General features: G+C 35.2%; 1 protein-coding gene and 1 non-coding gene across 7 annotated transcripts in view; one reads left to right on the top strand and one right to left on the bottom strand.

Moving 5' to 3' along the window:
* G3BP2 (G3BP stress granule assembly factor 2) overlaps positions 1-8,852 on the top strand; it is a 71,312-nt gene extending 62,460 nt beyond the window's left edge. For all 6 annotated transcript variants that reach the window (XM_063108701.1, XM_063108700.1, XM_063108704.1 and 3 more), the window contains 4 exons: positions 3,442-3,544; positions 4,804-4,932; positions 5,476-5,594; positions 5,924-8,852. In XM_063108701.1, the coding sequence (XP_062964771.1) occupies positions 3,442-3,544; positions 4,804-4,932; positions 5,476-5,594; positions 5,924-6,196 (624 nt within the window). In that variant the 3' untranslated portion in view covers positions 6,197-8,852. The remainder of the gene's footprint in view (positions 1-3,441; positions 3,545-4,803; positions 4,933-5,475; positions 5,595-5,923) is intronic.
* Positions 8,853-14,933: 6,081 nt separating this feature from the next.
* LOC134386660 (U6 spliceosomal RNA) lies at positions 14,934-15,040 on the bottom strand. The gene has a single exon (XR_010024491.1). It is a non-coding gene; the product is annotated as a U6 spliceosomal RNA (small nuclear RNA).
* Positions 15,041-18,084: the final 3,044 nt, after the last annotated feature.

The following is an 18,084-nucleotide window of genomic DNA, read 5'->3' as shown; positions in this document are numbered from 1 at the left end:
TTAAAATGGTAGTGTATTCATCTCTTTTGTTCTCTAAACAGTGAAACTTTGAGGTTTACGAAAGTAATACTGTTATTCTGGTATTGGTACGGATTATAGTCAGCTACGTAACAGTGGAATACATAGTCCCATGGTACCTGCTTTTTTTTTTTTTTTAAGTTTAGTTTAGGAAATAATCATAAACCAGAGTTCCATCTAAATGAAGAAAATTAGTTTTCCCAATATTGTTTGTGCTTTTCAACACATCTGAAGACCTGATAATTGACTTGTGGCTTTTCATTTGAAATCTTGATTTCCTATTAGATTTGGATTTGGAACCTTTGGATTGTTATTTTATTTGAGAGAGTTGGCTGCATTTATTTTACATAGTTAAAAGTTAAAATAGCTACTACTTAACTATGCCTTTAATACATGCCAGGCATTGTGCTAAGCACTTTATATTCATTCTTATTGAATATTCATAAGCACCTTGTGATGATAGGTACTATTATTCCCATTGTAGAGGTAAGAAAATTGAGGCCCGGAATAATTCACCTACAGTTAGAGAGCTATATAAATAGGTCTGGGCTTCGAATTCACACAGTTGGGACATCATAGTCCATGTGATTCATGCATACCTGTGTATTTCTTTAGCACCTTGTTGGAAGGTAGTGTGTCTATTTACATCAAAGAAGAAGAGTACTTTATTTAAGGCATGCCTAAATTACATTAGGTCCTAGCCTCTTGCCCAGGAAAATAACTGTTTATATATCTTAAGTAACTTTTTTAAGTTTTGAGTATTTTTGAGGTTATTTTTTAAATTGTAGGAAACTAGGTTGTATTTGCCACCCTGCCTATTTAATAAAACAAAAATTTTAGCTTTTAAAATTTAAACTTTAAAACATCTTCCTGATTTCTTTAGGCTGTATTTAGAAATGGATTCATGATATTTTTATTTGGTTTAATAACCCTTCAATTTTTTTTATTTCGTGTAATATTTTTCCTTACACTCTAACATACAGTATTGATAAAAGGGAATTAAATCTAATTCTAGGGTATTGGTAGGCATTAATTTAGAAGTAGGTAAGTTAATTTCTTGTTTAAAAAGGCATTGTCTGGAAATTGACTAGTTCATCTAAATAGCTTATAGTTGAAGGACTTGTCTATTAGTTGTGGTTGTACCTGCTTTTATTGACTTGGTTCCATTTTTATGTCATATTCTGTTTGACCTTTGTGGGATTTGTCATGCGGTCACACTTTCTGGTTACACGGAATTAATTTTAAGGCCCTAATAGTAATGTGTGGTATATTAGCTATTTTATCTGTTTGGAATAACTAGTTTTAATCATGATTTGGGCTTAAAGAATTGTAAGTGCACAACTGGTTTGGTTGCTATGTTAATAAGTTAAAGGAACATTGTTAGCTTTTTGATCTTATATTTTTTTTGCACTGTCATCATATTTACTTAAAGTTAGGACACTAAATCAATGGTATGAATTGTTTGTAAGATGTCGGAAATTATTTAAATTTATCTGTTTAATTTTAAATTCTTAAAGGGTATAAAGGATATTAAATTTTAATTCTTAAACTTTTTTATTTTGCTACTTGTAGTTACTTTTTTTTTTTTTGGTAATCTGTTTTGAAAATAATTTAAATCAAGGGTAGGGCTTCAAGCTCTTTGATGACATTTGGGTTGGATGAGTCTAAGGTTTTTCAGAAATTTTTTAACACCAGGTACATTTGCTATTTTTATTTCCGGTAAGATAATAGCTTTATTAAACTTTGGACAGAGTACATCTATTCTTTAAGTCTGTTTTACATTCATACTGAAGTAAGGTGTGCTTTTGTATCCACTTAATTGAAATTTCTAAATAATTGCCTTTTTCAGGCATCACATTTTGGATCAAATTATTATGTAGTTTTAAACACCACATATAGATAGCAGTGATCACACGGATGTTACTTAGTATTCCTTGTCAGACATAGAACATTCTCCTACATGTTTTGGGTCAGAGAATCTAAAAATATAATTTAATTGTAAGTAAACTAATAGTTCCTGAACCATCTATGTCTAGCAGCACTGTGCTTGGCTTTTTGAGTAATGTAAAAATGAATTAAGGTATGGTCCTTAAAGGAAAAAATAAATATAAATAACAGAAAACTGGAGGGGGTTGAAATTTTTATTTTTTTACTAGTAGAATTCTAGAACTTGGGAAGAAATTTCATCTTGAGAGAAATGGAACCTCTGCATGGAGGAAGACAGAATTTGGGAAGAGGCAGGCAAATCTGTTAAAAACTGCTGGCATAGAAGTTAATATACCTTTTGATTACAATGGCTGAAATCATTTACAATAAATTGTCACTTTTGAAAGAAGCATAATTTTTTTATATAAAATTTGTCCTGTAAATTATATCAGTATAAATGATGCAACAGTTTGAGCCACTGCTTGAACTGAGGACTTTCAGAGATGATCACATGTAAAGACAAGACTGAAATTATTAGCTTTCTGATTTGAGGACATGTTCTTCTTATCCTGTTTGGTATTTTCAGCATCTTTTGAAGGTTTATATGTTTTATCTTTTCCTTGGAGCATAAATATTTGGGCAATAGAAGGCCCTGAAGAGGTTGGGAATACTGAAAATGCTGTTGCATTAAGGAAAAGGTAATAGCAGATGTGGGTTTTGTATTAAAAAATAGTTACTTTAATTATATGTGCTTAATTCAGCAGTTATTAGAAACTTTTGGAAGGCATCTTAAAATGTCCTATTATTCCCCCCCCTCCCCACCCAAGACATAAAGAAAATTTAAAAGCGCATCTTTCCCATAAGGAAGAATAGTAGGGAGCTAAAGGGCGACTTTGACTATTTGAGATGCTATGTATAAGATCCTGTAAGTTTCTGTTGTATTTTTCTATGTGTTGTTACTAAATACTAAAAGCAGTATTTTCAGTTGTTAGAATATGCTAAATTGCATACTTTTAACTATTAAAATATTGGTTTTAAGATTGTGGGGCTGGGGTTTAGGAGATATTACTGAGCACTGTTACATTTGAAGGGGCGGCAAACTAGATATTTAGAAATTATGTATCATGTATTGTCTTTCTCAGAGAAAGATGGCTTTTAATTTTATGTATTTACATGGAGTGGCTCATTTGCGTTTTTGTGATTTTGTAGCAATACCTTTTAAGCCATTTCAGTGTGGGTACAACTTTAATAAGAAAGTGTAAAAAACACCTTATTGTGAGTTATACAGCCTTGAATGGGAAAACAAAACCTACCCTACAGTCCTAGATTGGTACAGAATATCTTTATAAAAATTTACTTTTTACATACATAGGACAGACACTATGTTAAAAACATTCTAAATTTAAAATTACCATTATGCCTGATAGTTGGCTTTAGTTGGTTTTTCTCCTTTAGAATGTTTTTCTTTATAATGTGTTTTTTCCCCTTATATTTTAGCCGAGAGTAGAAGCTAAACCAGAAGTTCAGTCTCAGCCACCTCGTGTGCGTGAACAACGACCTAGAGAACGACCTGGTTTTCCTCCTAGAGGACCAAGACCAGGTGAGTCAGCCACTTTATATATAACCTTTAGTATTTAGTACTTGGAAAGTTGGAAAAACCTGAATTTTAAAAGAACCGTGATGTATTTTATCATTCTACTACACAGATCCTTGTAGTTTCAAATTGTGTAAAGATGAAAGTAACTTGCTGAGATACATTCTGGGGCAGAACAACCAACATTTAGGGGAGGATTGGTTGATTTGCCATGGAGGCATGTATTTGAAGGTATAAAAGACTTTTGGACAAGTTTTACTTGGTTATTGTCACTGGTTTTAAGAATTTAAAACCGAGCTGCCAGTAACCTACTCTTTTACTTCGTACTCTTATCTCTTCACAGACAAACACTAAGCACACCCTGGTTCTTCTTATTTTGATTGTCTTAGGTATTAAATAAGTGACCATGATTTTTGACTTGTTTACATTGTTGGCTTATATTTGTAGTACCTTTATTTGAATTCTATAAGAATGTTCAGATTATTTTGGGGAGGAGATAGGAGACAGTATTCGTGAAAACTTAGAATGTTGTTATTCAAAAAAAAAAAGTGATGTGTTACTAAACCACAAGTCACGAGAATTGGGTGAGAATTGAGTTTTGTCCTAGCTTTGCTACTGACTGAGTTATGATCTTGGGTGAGACCCTTAAATTCTGAGCTTTGTTTATGCCGTTCAGTTATTACACAAGTTTCTCTTGTGTGAGGCCTGTCTTAATATGCTTCTCTGTTCCTTCTGTTATTGAGAGGATCCAGTGAGGTGTTTGTGAGATGTCTAATATGTATAAAAGACTACACAAATGAGATGTTATTACTATTAAAATTTATGGATTTGGCCGAACTGTCGTACAACCAAAGGTGAAGTAGTTTGTGAATTTCAGAAGACTAAGCAAATATTTAGTAGAAATACACATCACTCTCTGAAGTCTGCTTGGTGCCTGGATGATGGCAACGGTTTGTTTAAGGAGGAATACCTGTTCTACTAATATTTCTGTTTTCTATAATCAGACCAGTAGATCTATAAGAAGCGACTTTATTTAGCAATTTATTTAATACCCTTACTCTGTAGTTTAGTGTCATGTTGTTTCCTAACTAACCTACTAATAGTAGGCACTTCACCTCTTTTCAAAAAGCTCACCTGATCTTAACTAAAACAGGAATATCAATGTTAAATTTGTTTTTGGTTTTTGGGTTTTTTGTACATTCATTGCTTTGAACTAGTTTTTATGATACTGTAAACTTTAATATCTGCTCTATTCCTGTTCTCAGGCAGAGGAGATATGGAACAGAATGAATCTGACAACCGTAGAATAATTCGCTATCCAGACAGTCATCAGCTTTTTGTTGGCAACTTACCACATGATATTGATGAAAATGAACTAAAAGAATTCTTCATGAGTAAGTGGTTTATTGTGCTTTAAAATAATTTTTTAAATTTAATTTAAAATAAAGCAGAACACATAGATCTTTTTTCATAATACAACCTTTTAAAAAAAATGTCTGTACTGTGTCTAGCTACCAATCTCACCTTAATTGACTATATTATGTTTCCCAATGACTGCTTAGTATTGACTTGGCCTGGTTCAGTAGGGGTTGGGAGAAACAGCAAAATTGATCAGTCTTAAATTTGGAGATAGGACTCGTTTGGTAAATACAAGGCAATTAGAAAATATATTGCCCTTCTAAAACTGTGCTGTTAACTTTCCTTATGAAAGGACTGATAAAGATGTGGAAAAGTAACAAAACAAACATCCAGGCCAGCTGTTGGTATCTTATGTGATGGACTACATGAGTGAATATTCCTTAGTTGTCACTGGGTGTAGCAGCTTACAACTTTTATTTTCAAATGGATCAAGGAGATTAAGGTTATTCATCATAAACAAAGCCATCAAAATATTCTGTTAAAATTTTTAACTCTTGGTATAACGTATATTTTCACAGGTTTTGGAAACGTTGTGGAACTTCGCATCAATACCAAGGGCGTTGGGGGAAAACTTCCAAATTTTGGTTTTGTGGTTTTTGATGACTCTGAACCAGTTCAGAGAATCTTAATTGCAAAAGTAAGTGATTTAAAAGGCATAATTCAAGACTTTATTATTTTTGTTATGTATAATATTACTTTGCATTTTAAAACCATAGAAAATATCTTTTTAATGGTAAAGCTAAAAATAGTTCATTATGAAATGGTATTTATGCAAAGAATAAAGACGTAGTTTTAAAGTCAGAGGTGTGGATTCTATTATTTACTCTGAAGAATGGTGGAAATAATTGCATATTAAGAATTTCATGAAAGTTTTTTATTTAGAATTTTGTAACTTATTTATGCAAGATAATACATTTCTATTGCTGTCTAACCTGCCCATGTAAATATTTTCCTCTCCTTTTAAAGCCAATTATGTTTCGAGGAGAAGTACGTTTAAATGTGGAAGAGAAAAAAACAAGAGCTGCAAGAGAGCGAGAAACCAGAGGTGGTGGTGATGATCGCAGGGATATTAGGCGCAATGATCGAGGTCCTGGTGGTCCACGTGGAATAGTGGGTGGTGGAATGATGCGTGACCGAGATGGAAGAGGACCTCCTCCAAGAGGTGGCATGGCACAAAAACTTGGCTCTGGAAGAGGAACCGGGCAAATGGAAGGCCGTTTCACAGGACAGCGTCGCTGAAGCTCCACTGTTGGCAAAATCTTGGCAGTGGTACATTATTCATCGTGTTTGCATTCTTGTTAATTTTTTTTGGCTTTGGAATGTGACACAGCCTTTTTGATCATTTCTTTGATGTGAAAAGCATCTTGGTTATCAATTAAATTGAGGTGGACATTATTTCCCCAATCTCACAACAGGATTCATTCACATTGTTAATTTATAAATCTAGACTTGGAGAATTAAGGACTGAGAAATGACCATATATTAAACAATCTACAACAAAATGAACTTAAAAGGACATGCCCACTGAATTCAGGTCCTTTGAGTCAAAAATCCTCTGCTGCACATTTTGTTTAAGTGTTACTGTTTCTGCCTGTTAATGTTGGAAACAAATAGTGCAATTTGTGCAATTGGAGAATCTTGCCTTTTTTCTTGGCTCCCCCCAAAAATACAAACTAAGAGAACTTGTTATGCACTCATCAAAATGCACTAATGGGTACTCTGAACTCATTAACATTGACATCTACAACAGGAGGCAACAGGGAAAAAAAATCTTTCGTCTTTTCCAGTAGAAAATAGCTTGTGAAGTGAAATGATGAGGGCATTTTATCTGCTTGCTGTGACCAGCGTGTGTACACATAAACCTTAACAAGACTACAAGTATATTCCAGAAGGAAATCATTTAGTTATCAACTAAATAACAAAAATCAGAACTTCAAATGCTATGGTCTTGAATATTAGACCAGATTTAGTAGCTCCATATCTAAGATTTTTCTACCTGCCCCTCTTCAGAACAGGGATGGCTGGCTGCTCAACACACTCCTCCTCCCCCTTTTCCTTTCTTTAAGCTGTGTACAGTGAAAATTGTCTTTACTGTATTTTTGTTCTCTGGTAATGTAATAAGCATGATGGTGCCTTCTATTAATACATCATTCCAGTCTTGCTGGTAATTTTGTACAGTATAGTTTATGAATTGCTGTGCTGCAAAGCCAAACAGCTGCAAAATGTTGGAAAATCATTGAAGTGTATAAAAATTGCAGTATCTTTAAAATCAGTATAATGGACTAGCATTTTATTTATCTTTTTCTTCAGTTAACAACTGTGTTCTCCGTGGGAGGGAGTCTGGTGTTTGGGAGGGAGACAGAAGGAGGAAGTCAGTTATTTGAGTCTCTAGTTGACTTTTCTCTTGGCTTGAATGTGAACGTCAAGATGTATCATTTCAATGCTAGGAAAAGTCAATCAATTTGATATACATTTTTAGTGACATTTTAAAAGCAGTCAGATTCCATAAATGGCAAGTAAACCTGAAGTGAGGATACTGCAATTTTCAGAGGAAAGAACAGCAGCTCTTCAAGTGTTTGCATTTTCTATTTGGGGGGCAGGGAACTGTCATTCATTTTGCACAATTCTTGAACTGATGTCAGCACCCTAGTGGCTCCTGAATTTAAGTCTGGGACGACATCTTTTCTTTTTACATGAATCTCTAAGCAATTCTGTGAGCAGAGTTTGTAGCTGCTGGATTGTCTGTCTGTATAGCAAGTTCCAGTAAACCGCAAGTATGGCAGAGATTATTCAATTTTATGCTTGGAGCAATCAGTACATAACGATTTCTGATGTTTCAGGCAAGAAGTGGGGTAAATAAGTGTGACCACTTAAAGCTGCTTGTTGTTAGCATGGAAGACTTCTCCATTCTATGTTAGTAAAACTAAATATGCACTTGACATAGTAGCAAATTGGTTCTGAAGTATGCAACTGTTTGCTATTTAGTAAACTATCAAATGATGATGCACATATTTTGTTTTTCAAGTACTGGGCAATATAAGTAAATTTAAGTCTTTTGTCTTTTTTTCCCCCCCATGAATGAGGTCTTCCATGTTTGAGGAAAAGTCTTGCACTATTGCGTATATTTTAGGGGCACAGATTTTCATAGTTTTCCATTTTTCTGGGCTTAAGGAGTTTTTGTTTGTTTGAAATAGTTTTACACTTTCTGATGTATAGTACTTGAAGTTTTTACCAGAAAATTACTTTGGAATTTTGAAGCCTTTTTACTCAAACTACTTTTAAATAAGTGGTTTATTGCCAGTGGGTTCCCACTCCCCCCCACAAGCTTATTTTTCCTTTATTTTTCTATTTGTTTCTCCTTCCCATTTTATATACATATAAAAAATGTACAATTTCCAACCCAGGATATTGCCCTGCCACCCATAGAAACTATTCCGGCACCAAAAGTAATGACAAATGTTAAGTGTAATAGAAAATTAGAGCAAAGAGCCATTCAGCTTCAGTCTTTACATACCATGAATAAAATGTTGAAACATCATATGGAGAAGTTTACATGGTGATTGTTCACCTGCAGTACTGTGGACTTTAACATTTTGTCCCATTTTCAGTGAAACAGTAAAAATAATCATCTACCATTACTGTTATTTGCTGATTTGATTTTATTTTTCGATGGTAATATTCTATCCTTATGACACTATTGCAACCAAATTGGCTTTACCATCTCGGCTTTAGTAGGTATAGAAGACAATGGATTACCATCTTTATTGCTGTAATGTGTTAAGCATTATATGCTAGTAGAATCTAGTTTGTTTCAGGTGGAAAGTATTTTTTGAGTTTCCATTTTGAATGTGTTTGGACTAAACAAACAATAAACTACTGATGTCTGCAGCATTTATCTATGTCCCTAATTTAATCTGTAGTTTTATGTTACCAGATATTTTCTCCCAGTTGCATTTCATACATCCTAAGTAAAAATAAGAAATTGTTCTAACACCAATTACTTGTTATTTGTGAAACTTGGTATGTAAAAAAGTAAAACATTTATGTAACATTTGAACATTGTTGGAGATCTATCCCAGTCCAGTTAGACAGCTGGTTTACAAATTAGAGAATATTAGAACAATAAGTAAGGAAGATGAGAATGATCTAAAGCAAACCACTAAACATTTATTTAAAAACAAAAACATCATCTTGGGTTTTCCTATAGGTTTGCTACCTGGCACCTCAGAAGGAAAGAAAAGGATGAGAAGATTGAGATTTTCTGAAGTTATAGACATGACCCAAGTTTAGAAATTGGAACATATTCATCAAGCTCTATAAAAATGTTAAAGGGGATATAATTAGAGAAGTTAGAATAACCATTACTTAAAGATTTAAGATTTGTGTACATTTATATTGAACTCACTTTTAATTTTAATTATATAACAATTTACCTAACTTTATGGCTATGGAAAAACATTTTTGAGGGGATGAAACGTATATCCCACACTGGGGAAAAAAACGCCCAAACTTGCAGGAACATATTACCATTTGGTCCAGGAGATTTATATGGAACACAATATTTGAAAGTTTTAGCCACTTAAGATACCTCATTTCAATTATGCTTTATAATAAAGTCTTTGTAGCAGGTGAATGAAACATTAGGTAGTGGATATTCATATTTTTCCTTTAAATTAGGTCAACTTGCTCATCTTTACATTTTAACTGCAAATCAATAAAGACCCTTAATTTTTTAAATTTTCTGTTATAAGACTTTTTCTAATTACTTAGTAGCAGTCTTTTGATCAGTTTTGTGCCAGAGTTCTAAATTATTTAAAATTGCTGGATAAATGAACAATCAGTTAAGTCATGAAAAAATTGCCTTTTGTTAAAGATTTTATTATGTTCTCATAGAAAGTAGTTGTTTATAATCATTTGCAACATTAAGTCAAATAATTCCTAAGTTAATGGCAATTTTTGACAAACTAGGAGTAAATCTTCAAATCTGTTGGTAGTATATGTACCCATTATGTTTAACATGCTTCAAAATTATAAACAGTAAAGTCCATTTTTAGCATTACCAAATACTGGGCAAAACACCATAAATGCAGATGCAGTTAAACACTCACAAAGATTACTAGTTTTCTGTTAATTGCCAAATTAACTGATTTCTGTCCTTGATCTCTAGAGTTGATAAAGCTGGCTGCGTCCCTGAAGTGCTTTCGCTTTTGTGAGATTAATATTCTAACAGCTCTGGTTTTCTTGTCAACAACATCCGTCCCCGTCCACCCTCCAGTCCCTTCTGTCCCTAATCTGTTCTTTCCTCACAGACTTTCTCTTGGTGATTTCATTAGGCCAGGCACTGCCTTGGCTTCAATATTTTATCCACTCAGTAAATTCCATATAGTATATATTGGTCAAGAGCAGGGCTTTGGAGATAGCCTGGGCTTGAGTGGCAGCTCCACCGTTCAATGGTGAGCCTTTTCCTATGCCTGTTTTTTCATTTGTCAAAATAAAGTGGGTGATTGTGAGGATTCAGTGAGAATATAGTACCTAACAACAGAGTCAGCCCTCAGTAGTGTTAGCTGTTATTATTGACTCAGTTGTATTTCCACTATCTACCTACCCTGTGTTCCAAACATGTCTTTTTAAAGTATTGTTTTGGCCACATCCCCTTGGAAGCACTAGATAATTCAAAATTGAGAAGTCCAAAACAATATTTTTTTCTAAGTGACTTACCTATTAATACCTGGCTCTTTGATAATGAACTTCTCTATTTTTCTGATTGATTTAATCAGCCTAGAAATGTTTGAAGTCATATCTGTTCCACTCAATATTTTCTCTTTGTTGTTTTCCTCTTTATCCATTTTTCAGGCTGCAAGAAGACTTGTTCATGTATTATGATTAACTTCAACTGGCTCATTCAGTTCATTCATTAACTATTTATTGAGCTTCAAAGTGCTAGGCACGGTTAATAAATGATGAATTAAACAAGATTCTGTGCTCTTAAACAGGTTCAAAAAGACTGAAGGCGGGTGGGGAGAATGAGTGGGTGCATGCTTAAGAAGGTAGCTAGAGATCAGACCATAAAGGGTCTAGTTGGCCTTAAGCAGGTTGGTCGTTAACCCAAGAACAATGGGAAGTTGAAAGTTTCAGCGAGTGGGGAGGTAATGAGTGATAAGATTTCTGTTTTGAAATGTCTCTGGCTACAGAGTAAACAAATTGAAGTTCAATAATGAATCGGAGTTAAACCAGGTAAAAGGATGTTGCCGTGTTTCAGCACAGCTATGATAGGCGTAGTGCTGGAAAGAATTTGACAGATTTCAAACATTTGAAGGTAAAGTGGTTAGGTCTTGGTGAGGGAAACAGTGGTATTGAAGAATCCAAAGTTTCTCATTTGCGTCATTGGAGAAGTAAAATGATATGTGAGTGTTAGGAATGCAAGAGGGAAAAAGGCTTTCAAGGAATAGGGACAGGAGTGTTAGGGAAACCCTTAATGGGATTTTGATGTAAGCTGGACCTGAGAAGATCATGCTAGCTAGGAGTGTGTGTAATTTTGCATATCCCATTCATTTGTTTCTTTTGGTTTGTGCCTATTTCAAAAACAATACACAAAATAGTAACATATATTTTACCACAACTGAAAAAAAAAAAAACATGGCATGCACATTTATGGAAAATACAGATGATCCAGGAGAATTAACTCCCATAATGCAACCCCTAGATTGTCCCTATAAATATCTTGGCATATGTGATTTTGTCTTCCATATTTTTTTAATATTTTAATGGAGACAAACAACTGAACAATGTTTATCAGGTATTGCAGGCACTGTTCTTGATGTTGAGGATATATGAAGGGACAGACAGACAAGGCCCTTCGTCTCCTTGAGCTTATTTACTGGATAATGGAGAAGTAGTAGTTGTAAATGCTATGCAAAATATTAAAATAAGATAATACAAAGCAGCTGAGTGGCAACTTTAGGCAGGTGTTTCCCAGTTGCTAATTCTAGAGTTGATAATCTAATGCAGAAGCGCTCCAACCCAGAGGGACCAACTAATGCAAAGCCTGTAAAATTGAAAAAGCTTGGAGGGTGAGTGAGTCGAGTGGCAAAATGGTAAGAGGTGAGGTAGAAGAGATGAAGGGACTAGAGTAAGATTGTAAGCCAGGGTCAGAAGTTCATTTGGGTTATTTCCTAATTGCCATAGGAAGCCATTAAAGAGAATTAAGTGTGGGAGTGATAAAATATAATACCATATTGAGAATACGTGGTAGGAGGACAAGAATGGAAATAGAACTGATAGGCTGTTGTAGTCCCGGACTGTCATGTCACATCTGAGAGAAAGAAATAGATAGCATCTGATTTAATATTTAGGCAAGCTAAATGTAGTTATCTTTTTTTTTGGCAGCTGGCCGGTAAGGGGATCTGAATCCTTCACTTTGGTGTTATAACACCATACTCTAACCAACTGAGCTAACCAGCCAGCCTAGTTATCTATTTTATAGCCATAGAGAGTGGGGCTCAGAATACTGTAGTCACTGTACTATGAAACGATTTGGAATAGTGGATTAGCCAAGTGTCAAACTGCTTTAAAGCCTGTAAAATTAACCTCAGAATGAGTTACTTAATTTTAGAAAATGGGGTTTAAACACCACAAATTTAATCTTTGAATCCAATGCATTTTATTCTGGCTTTATTTTAGAAAGTTGTAAAATCACAGCCTCCAGCACTAGCAGGCCTAGAATTAAGGATCCCTTAATCAGGAACTACATTCAGGAAGCACAGCATTAAGTAATGAAGCAGAGTAGAGAGAGAGCAGAAATTAAATAGCTGTCAAATACTGAGTCTATAAGCTGAGAAAAAGTAATATTTTTGAGGGCTTGTCATTTTACATATAACTTTTAATGTGATGACCCTATTAGTTTTTGTTTGTTTTTAAGAGGTGAACTGAAGCTTGGAGGGGTTAAACAAAAAACCTTATTGACATATGATGACAATGACAGTGGCTTTTGGAATTAGCAGATGTGAGAAACATTTTATTGGAAAGTGACTTGTTATCAAGAATGACTTACAGTCGTGTTTCAGAGCAAGCATAAACAATACTTAAACAAATATGTGTGAAAAAGTGAGGACTTGTTTAGCAGTCATTGAATACTTATTAGCATTTAATATGTGCCAGAAACCTGGCTAGATGCTAGCTGGCAATACAGCAGGTACAACCTACCATGAGAAAACTTGTATTTTTTCAGGAAGAGAGGCAACAAACGTGTAATTTCAGTGCTGATTAGTCAAAATACAGCTCATTTAGTTCTAACAGAAATCCAATGAGGAGGAGTAGTTTATTGTACAGAAGGGTTAACAGGCACAGCAGGGTTAGCTACCTGTCCAAGACCACATGGCTAATATGGGGTAGAAGTAGTAGAGAATGTAATAGTGACTGAAGTTGGGACTGTTCTACCCAGGGTGGTAATGAAAGGAAGTACATTTGAGACCTGAAGAGAAGTTAGCCTTGAGAAACTATGGGGGAAGAGCATTCCAAGTGGAAGAACAAATGCAGAGGCCCTGTATTTGGAAGGAACTTGGTGTGTTCAAGGCAATAAGAAGGTGGTTGTGGCCATAACAGTAATGCAGATTATGTTAAGATGTAGATAGAGCTAAGTTGAGGGTGGCCTTGCAGTTTGGATTTTACTCTTAAAATGGAATTGTAGGTATCTGAACAGAATTGATGTGCTCCGAATTGGGAAGAGATGTTAGGTGATAGGTGATAGTGGCTTGGATAAGGGTTGTAGCAGTGAAGATGGTGATAAGTGGTCAGCTAATAAGATATATTTTGGAGATAGAACCTACAAGAGTTGCTGATAGGTTGGATTTTGAATTTGAGCTAGAACTCAAGGATGACTCCTGGGATTTTGATGCAACTTAGGTGGAAGGCAGTATTATACTGAGATAGGGAAGGAGCAGAGTGGATTGTGGAAGGAAAATCAAGAGTTCTGTTTTAGCCATATTAAGTTTCTTATGCCAGTTGGATATGTAAGAAGCAGTGCCCATCAATTAAACGTGATTCTGGAGTTATGAGGATAGCTTTGTGCTGTGACTGGTACATATGGATCTTTGGAGCCTTTGGATTAGATGAGATCACCTATCAAGAGAGTGTAGAGAAGAGAAAAAGCTGAAGACAGAGCCCACAGATAGATACTCCCAAAACTTAGGATCGTGGTTTGGGAGCATGCAAAGAAAACAGGGAGACAAAATATGGCAAATATTGGTGTTACAGAAAGCTAAGTTTCAAGAAAAGTTCTCAGAAGGAAAGAATAGGCAGTTGTGCCAAATGCTGCTTAGAGGTAAAAATAGCAAATGAATTACAGTGGGCTAACTGCTACAATAATAAATAGACCCCAAAATGTGTAATGGCTCAGATACAATATTTTCTTCCTCCTCATGTGAAAAGTATTAGGAGAGTGGTAGTGAAGAGGCCAACGGTCTGGCCTTCTCCCATTAAGTCGTTTAGGGACACAGACAAATGAAGGCCTTATCAACTTCAGTAGGTGGCACTGGAGTCATCTCCATTACAGCTAGGGAAGAAGAACATGGAGGATTGCGGGCCAGGACTGTGAATAGTACACACCTCATATTCCATTGGCTTGAGTTCAGTCATGGCCATCTATCTCCACTGTCAATGCTTATTGCAAAAAATAAGCCACACACACAGGAAAAAGAGGAACCAGTTTATTGTGGGTAGCTAGAATTTGTGCCACAGATGGCTTGGAATGATGTAGGTCATAGTGACTTTTGGTAAGAACTACAGTGAAGTGATAGAGATGAAGCCCAAGGGAGGATTGGATGTAAGAAATGGAACTAATGAACACAGACTTTCTGTTGTAGTTTTACTATGAAGTTGAGCAGAAGAATGGGATAGAGGTTAGAGGGAAATGAAAAATCAAGGCAGGGTTATAAGAAGCATGTTAACAGTGCAAACAATGTATAGTTTTTCTTTTTTTTAAAATATGGAACACTTCACGAATTTGTGTGTCATCCTTGCACAGGGACCATACTAGTCTTCTCTGTATCGTTCCTATTTTAGTATATGTGCTGCTGAAGCCAGCACCAATGTATAGTATTTTTAATATTTGAGGAGTGGAATTCTATGTTCACCCTGTTACAGATGTGTTGGTGACTGACAGATCAAGATGTGTATGTTGAACTTGGCAAAGTAAATGGTATATTGTGCTTAGGGTTCCAAATCTATCTGTCTTTTTAATCACTTTTAAATGTAGTAATGAGGCCATTAAATAAAGGACTAGGTTGCCAACAGAATTAACTCTTCTGTGGTAAGCTCCTCCCATAAAGAACCTCAGAACTTTAAAATGAGTTAGTTCATTTTGTTAATAGAATGGTGGAATACAGTATATACATAGTTGCATGCTGTGTAATATACTGATAACAAAAAGCCTTACTTGTCTGATGATTTTACAGCTCTTCCATTCACTTGGTGACTCAGTTGAGGTGATGCGAAAAACATAATCAATCTGGATCTCATGGAACCTAAGTGAGAGGCTCTTTTGGGGGGTAGGGGAGCAAGAAAATGGCCCAAGCACATTGTTTCTGAATGTCAGGTTATGTCAAGAATGATTGTTGTGAAGTCATTTAACTAAAGTGATTGCTATTGTGAGGAAAATGGCTCTACTGTAAGCTAAAACAGATAAATTTATTGAAAAAGACAAATTTCTGGAGAGACTACATATTTCCTATCCCCCTGTAGTCCATTCTTTTTATTGAGATAATTTACATAACATAAAATTCACCTTTTTAAGTGTACAATTCAGTGGTTTTTAGTATATTCACAAGGTTGTATAACCATCACCACTATCTAATTCCAGACTTTTTAATTACCCCAAAAAGATATCCCATAGCCATTGGTAGTCACTTCCCATTCCCATCTGCTCCTATCCCCTGGTGACCACTAATCTACTTTCTGTTTCTAAGGATTTGCCTATGCTGGACATTTAATATAAATGGGATCATATAATATGTGGTTTTTTATGTTTGGCTTCTTTCATTTAACAGTGTTTTCAAGATTCATCCATGTTGTAGCACATATCAGTACCTTCCTTTTTATGCTAGAGTAACATTCCACTGAATGAGTATACCACATTTTATTTATTCCTCAGGTGATGGACATTTTGGTTGTTTCCACTTTTTGGCTATTGCAAATAATGCTGCTATGAACATTCATGTACAGATTTTTGTGTGAACATGTTTTCATTTCTTAGGTATATACCTAGGAGTGAAATTGCTGGTTCCTATGGTCCTTAGTCTGTTTTCACCTTTGAATTATTGCCTTCTCTAAAGGTCTTCTCTCTCAATGTCCATCTCATGCACTTCCACAGTATTTTCTTTAGATTTTTAGAACATTTTCCCTTTGGTGATTAAAATGTCCCTCTCAACCTCTTCCAGTATAGTCCCACTTGGGTAGTTTATGTTAATTGACTTTTCATACTGTGACCTTGATACCTTGAACTCAATGACATTTTCCTTTCAGCTTTCTACCCAAAGGAACAAACATTCCACCCTTTGAAACTGATCATCTTGTGCCATTTCTAAGATCCTGAATTCACAAATTGCTTTCCCTGATAACTTTTTCCTCCTATTTTTCTCCTATTATTCTTCATAGCTCTTATGATCTCCAGTTTCTTAGTGCCTATTTTCAGTTTATTAACTCACTGCTGTCATAATTTATCTTCCTGTCTAGCTGGAACCCATGGCAAGCCATTTCTTAACCCCTTTTTTAAGTCTCCTTGCACTACCAGTTCTCTAACAGAGGTAGCTTACACATGCCATCTATTTTCTCCTTTCCTGCCCCTGGGGCAAGTCCTATGAAACAAGGTCAGTTGGTTTCACCATTAAATTCATGGTATCCAGGCTCAAGTGGGCACATTTTACTATTCATATTAAATGACTTCTTTCATATTAAAATGACTTCTTGTCATAACTATCTGTTTCAAGGAATTTTTGCTCTCAAATCCTTGAGCCTCAGTCTCACCATTACGTTTTCATTCAAAATTGAACTTTTACTGAGAAGATCTAGGCCAGCTAATGTGTCTGCCCTACACTTTTCTCAGTTTTCCTCTTTTTCTCTAAACCTCTTCTCTTCAAGACTAAGCCCTTTTCATACTTTATCACCTTCTTCTCTTCACTACCTCTCCTTGGTTTTTCATTAATTATTCTTTTGCTTGCCTCTTTAAAGCCCCTCTCTCTCCATTTTTTCCCCTACAAATATTTCCCTGTTTAAAAAGAAAAAATAGCACTATCCTGTTTCTACTTAATACTACCTGCTCTTCAACACTTGTAGATGGCTTTAGCCAGGATGTGTAGTTCTTGAATACCCTCTGTCTCCTTTTCAATTGGCTTTCAAACTCAGTTCTCTTTGAAGTTGTTTTCTCCAGCATCATCTGTTCACCAAATGCAGTATTTTCAGTCTTTATCATTTTGGTTCCCTGTGGTATATAAACAGGTTGTTTAAGTTAAAGGGCATCTCACTTGTAGGGGCCTTAAAATGTTTAAATGGTTGAATATTTTTATAAAGTTAAAGTAAAATATTTTTGCACTCTTGTTCTTGAGCTTCAGGCCCAGGAAACCTGAATCATTCCCTCTTATACAATCTTATACAAGATTGTGCCTATAGAGATAACAAAATGGGGCATGGCTCCCTTCAACTTGGTCACAGCTAAGGACAGAGCTAATTGCTGCATTAAGACTCACATCTTGGATTGACCAAAGAATTCTTTTCTTTCCTTACGCAGGTCCCAGACGTGGCCCTCAATATTACAGGTTTAGGAAGTAGATTTTAGGCAGTCTGGACAAAGTAATTAGGCACTGGAAGATTAATGGTAACCAAACACACAAAAGACTATAAACAGAATATTTCTTAGTATACAAGAAGGAATCAATACCTTAATATTAACTATTAATACTTTAATACTGACTAGGGTATAAATGCCTGCTATCCAGGATACTCTTCCCTGGATCAAGGTATTTTAAAGGCCAAATATGATTATAAAACGTTTAATTTTCTCCATAGAAAGTGAAAGAAAAAGAAAATAACTTGCCTTAAGGTTTCTTTGTTGCCTCGAATTCCTTTAAAATGGGGCA

This window comes from Cynocephalus volans, chromosome 9, assembly GCF_027409185.1.
Source record: "Cynocephalus volans isolate mCynVol1 chromosome 9, mCynVol1.pri, whole genome shotgun sequence".
Lineage (NCBI taxonomy): Eukaryota > Metazoa > Chordata > Mammalia > Dermoptera > Cynocephalidae > Cynocephalus > Cynocephalus volans.
This window is presented reverse-complemented; position numbering and strand designations above follow the sequence as displayed.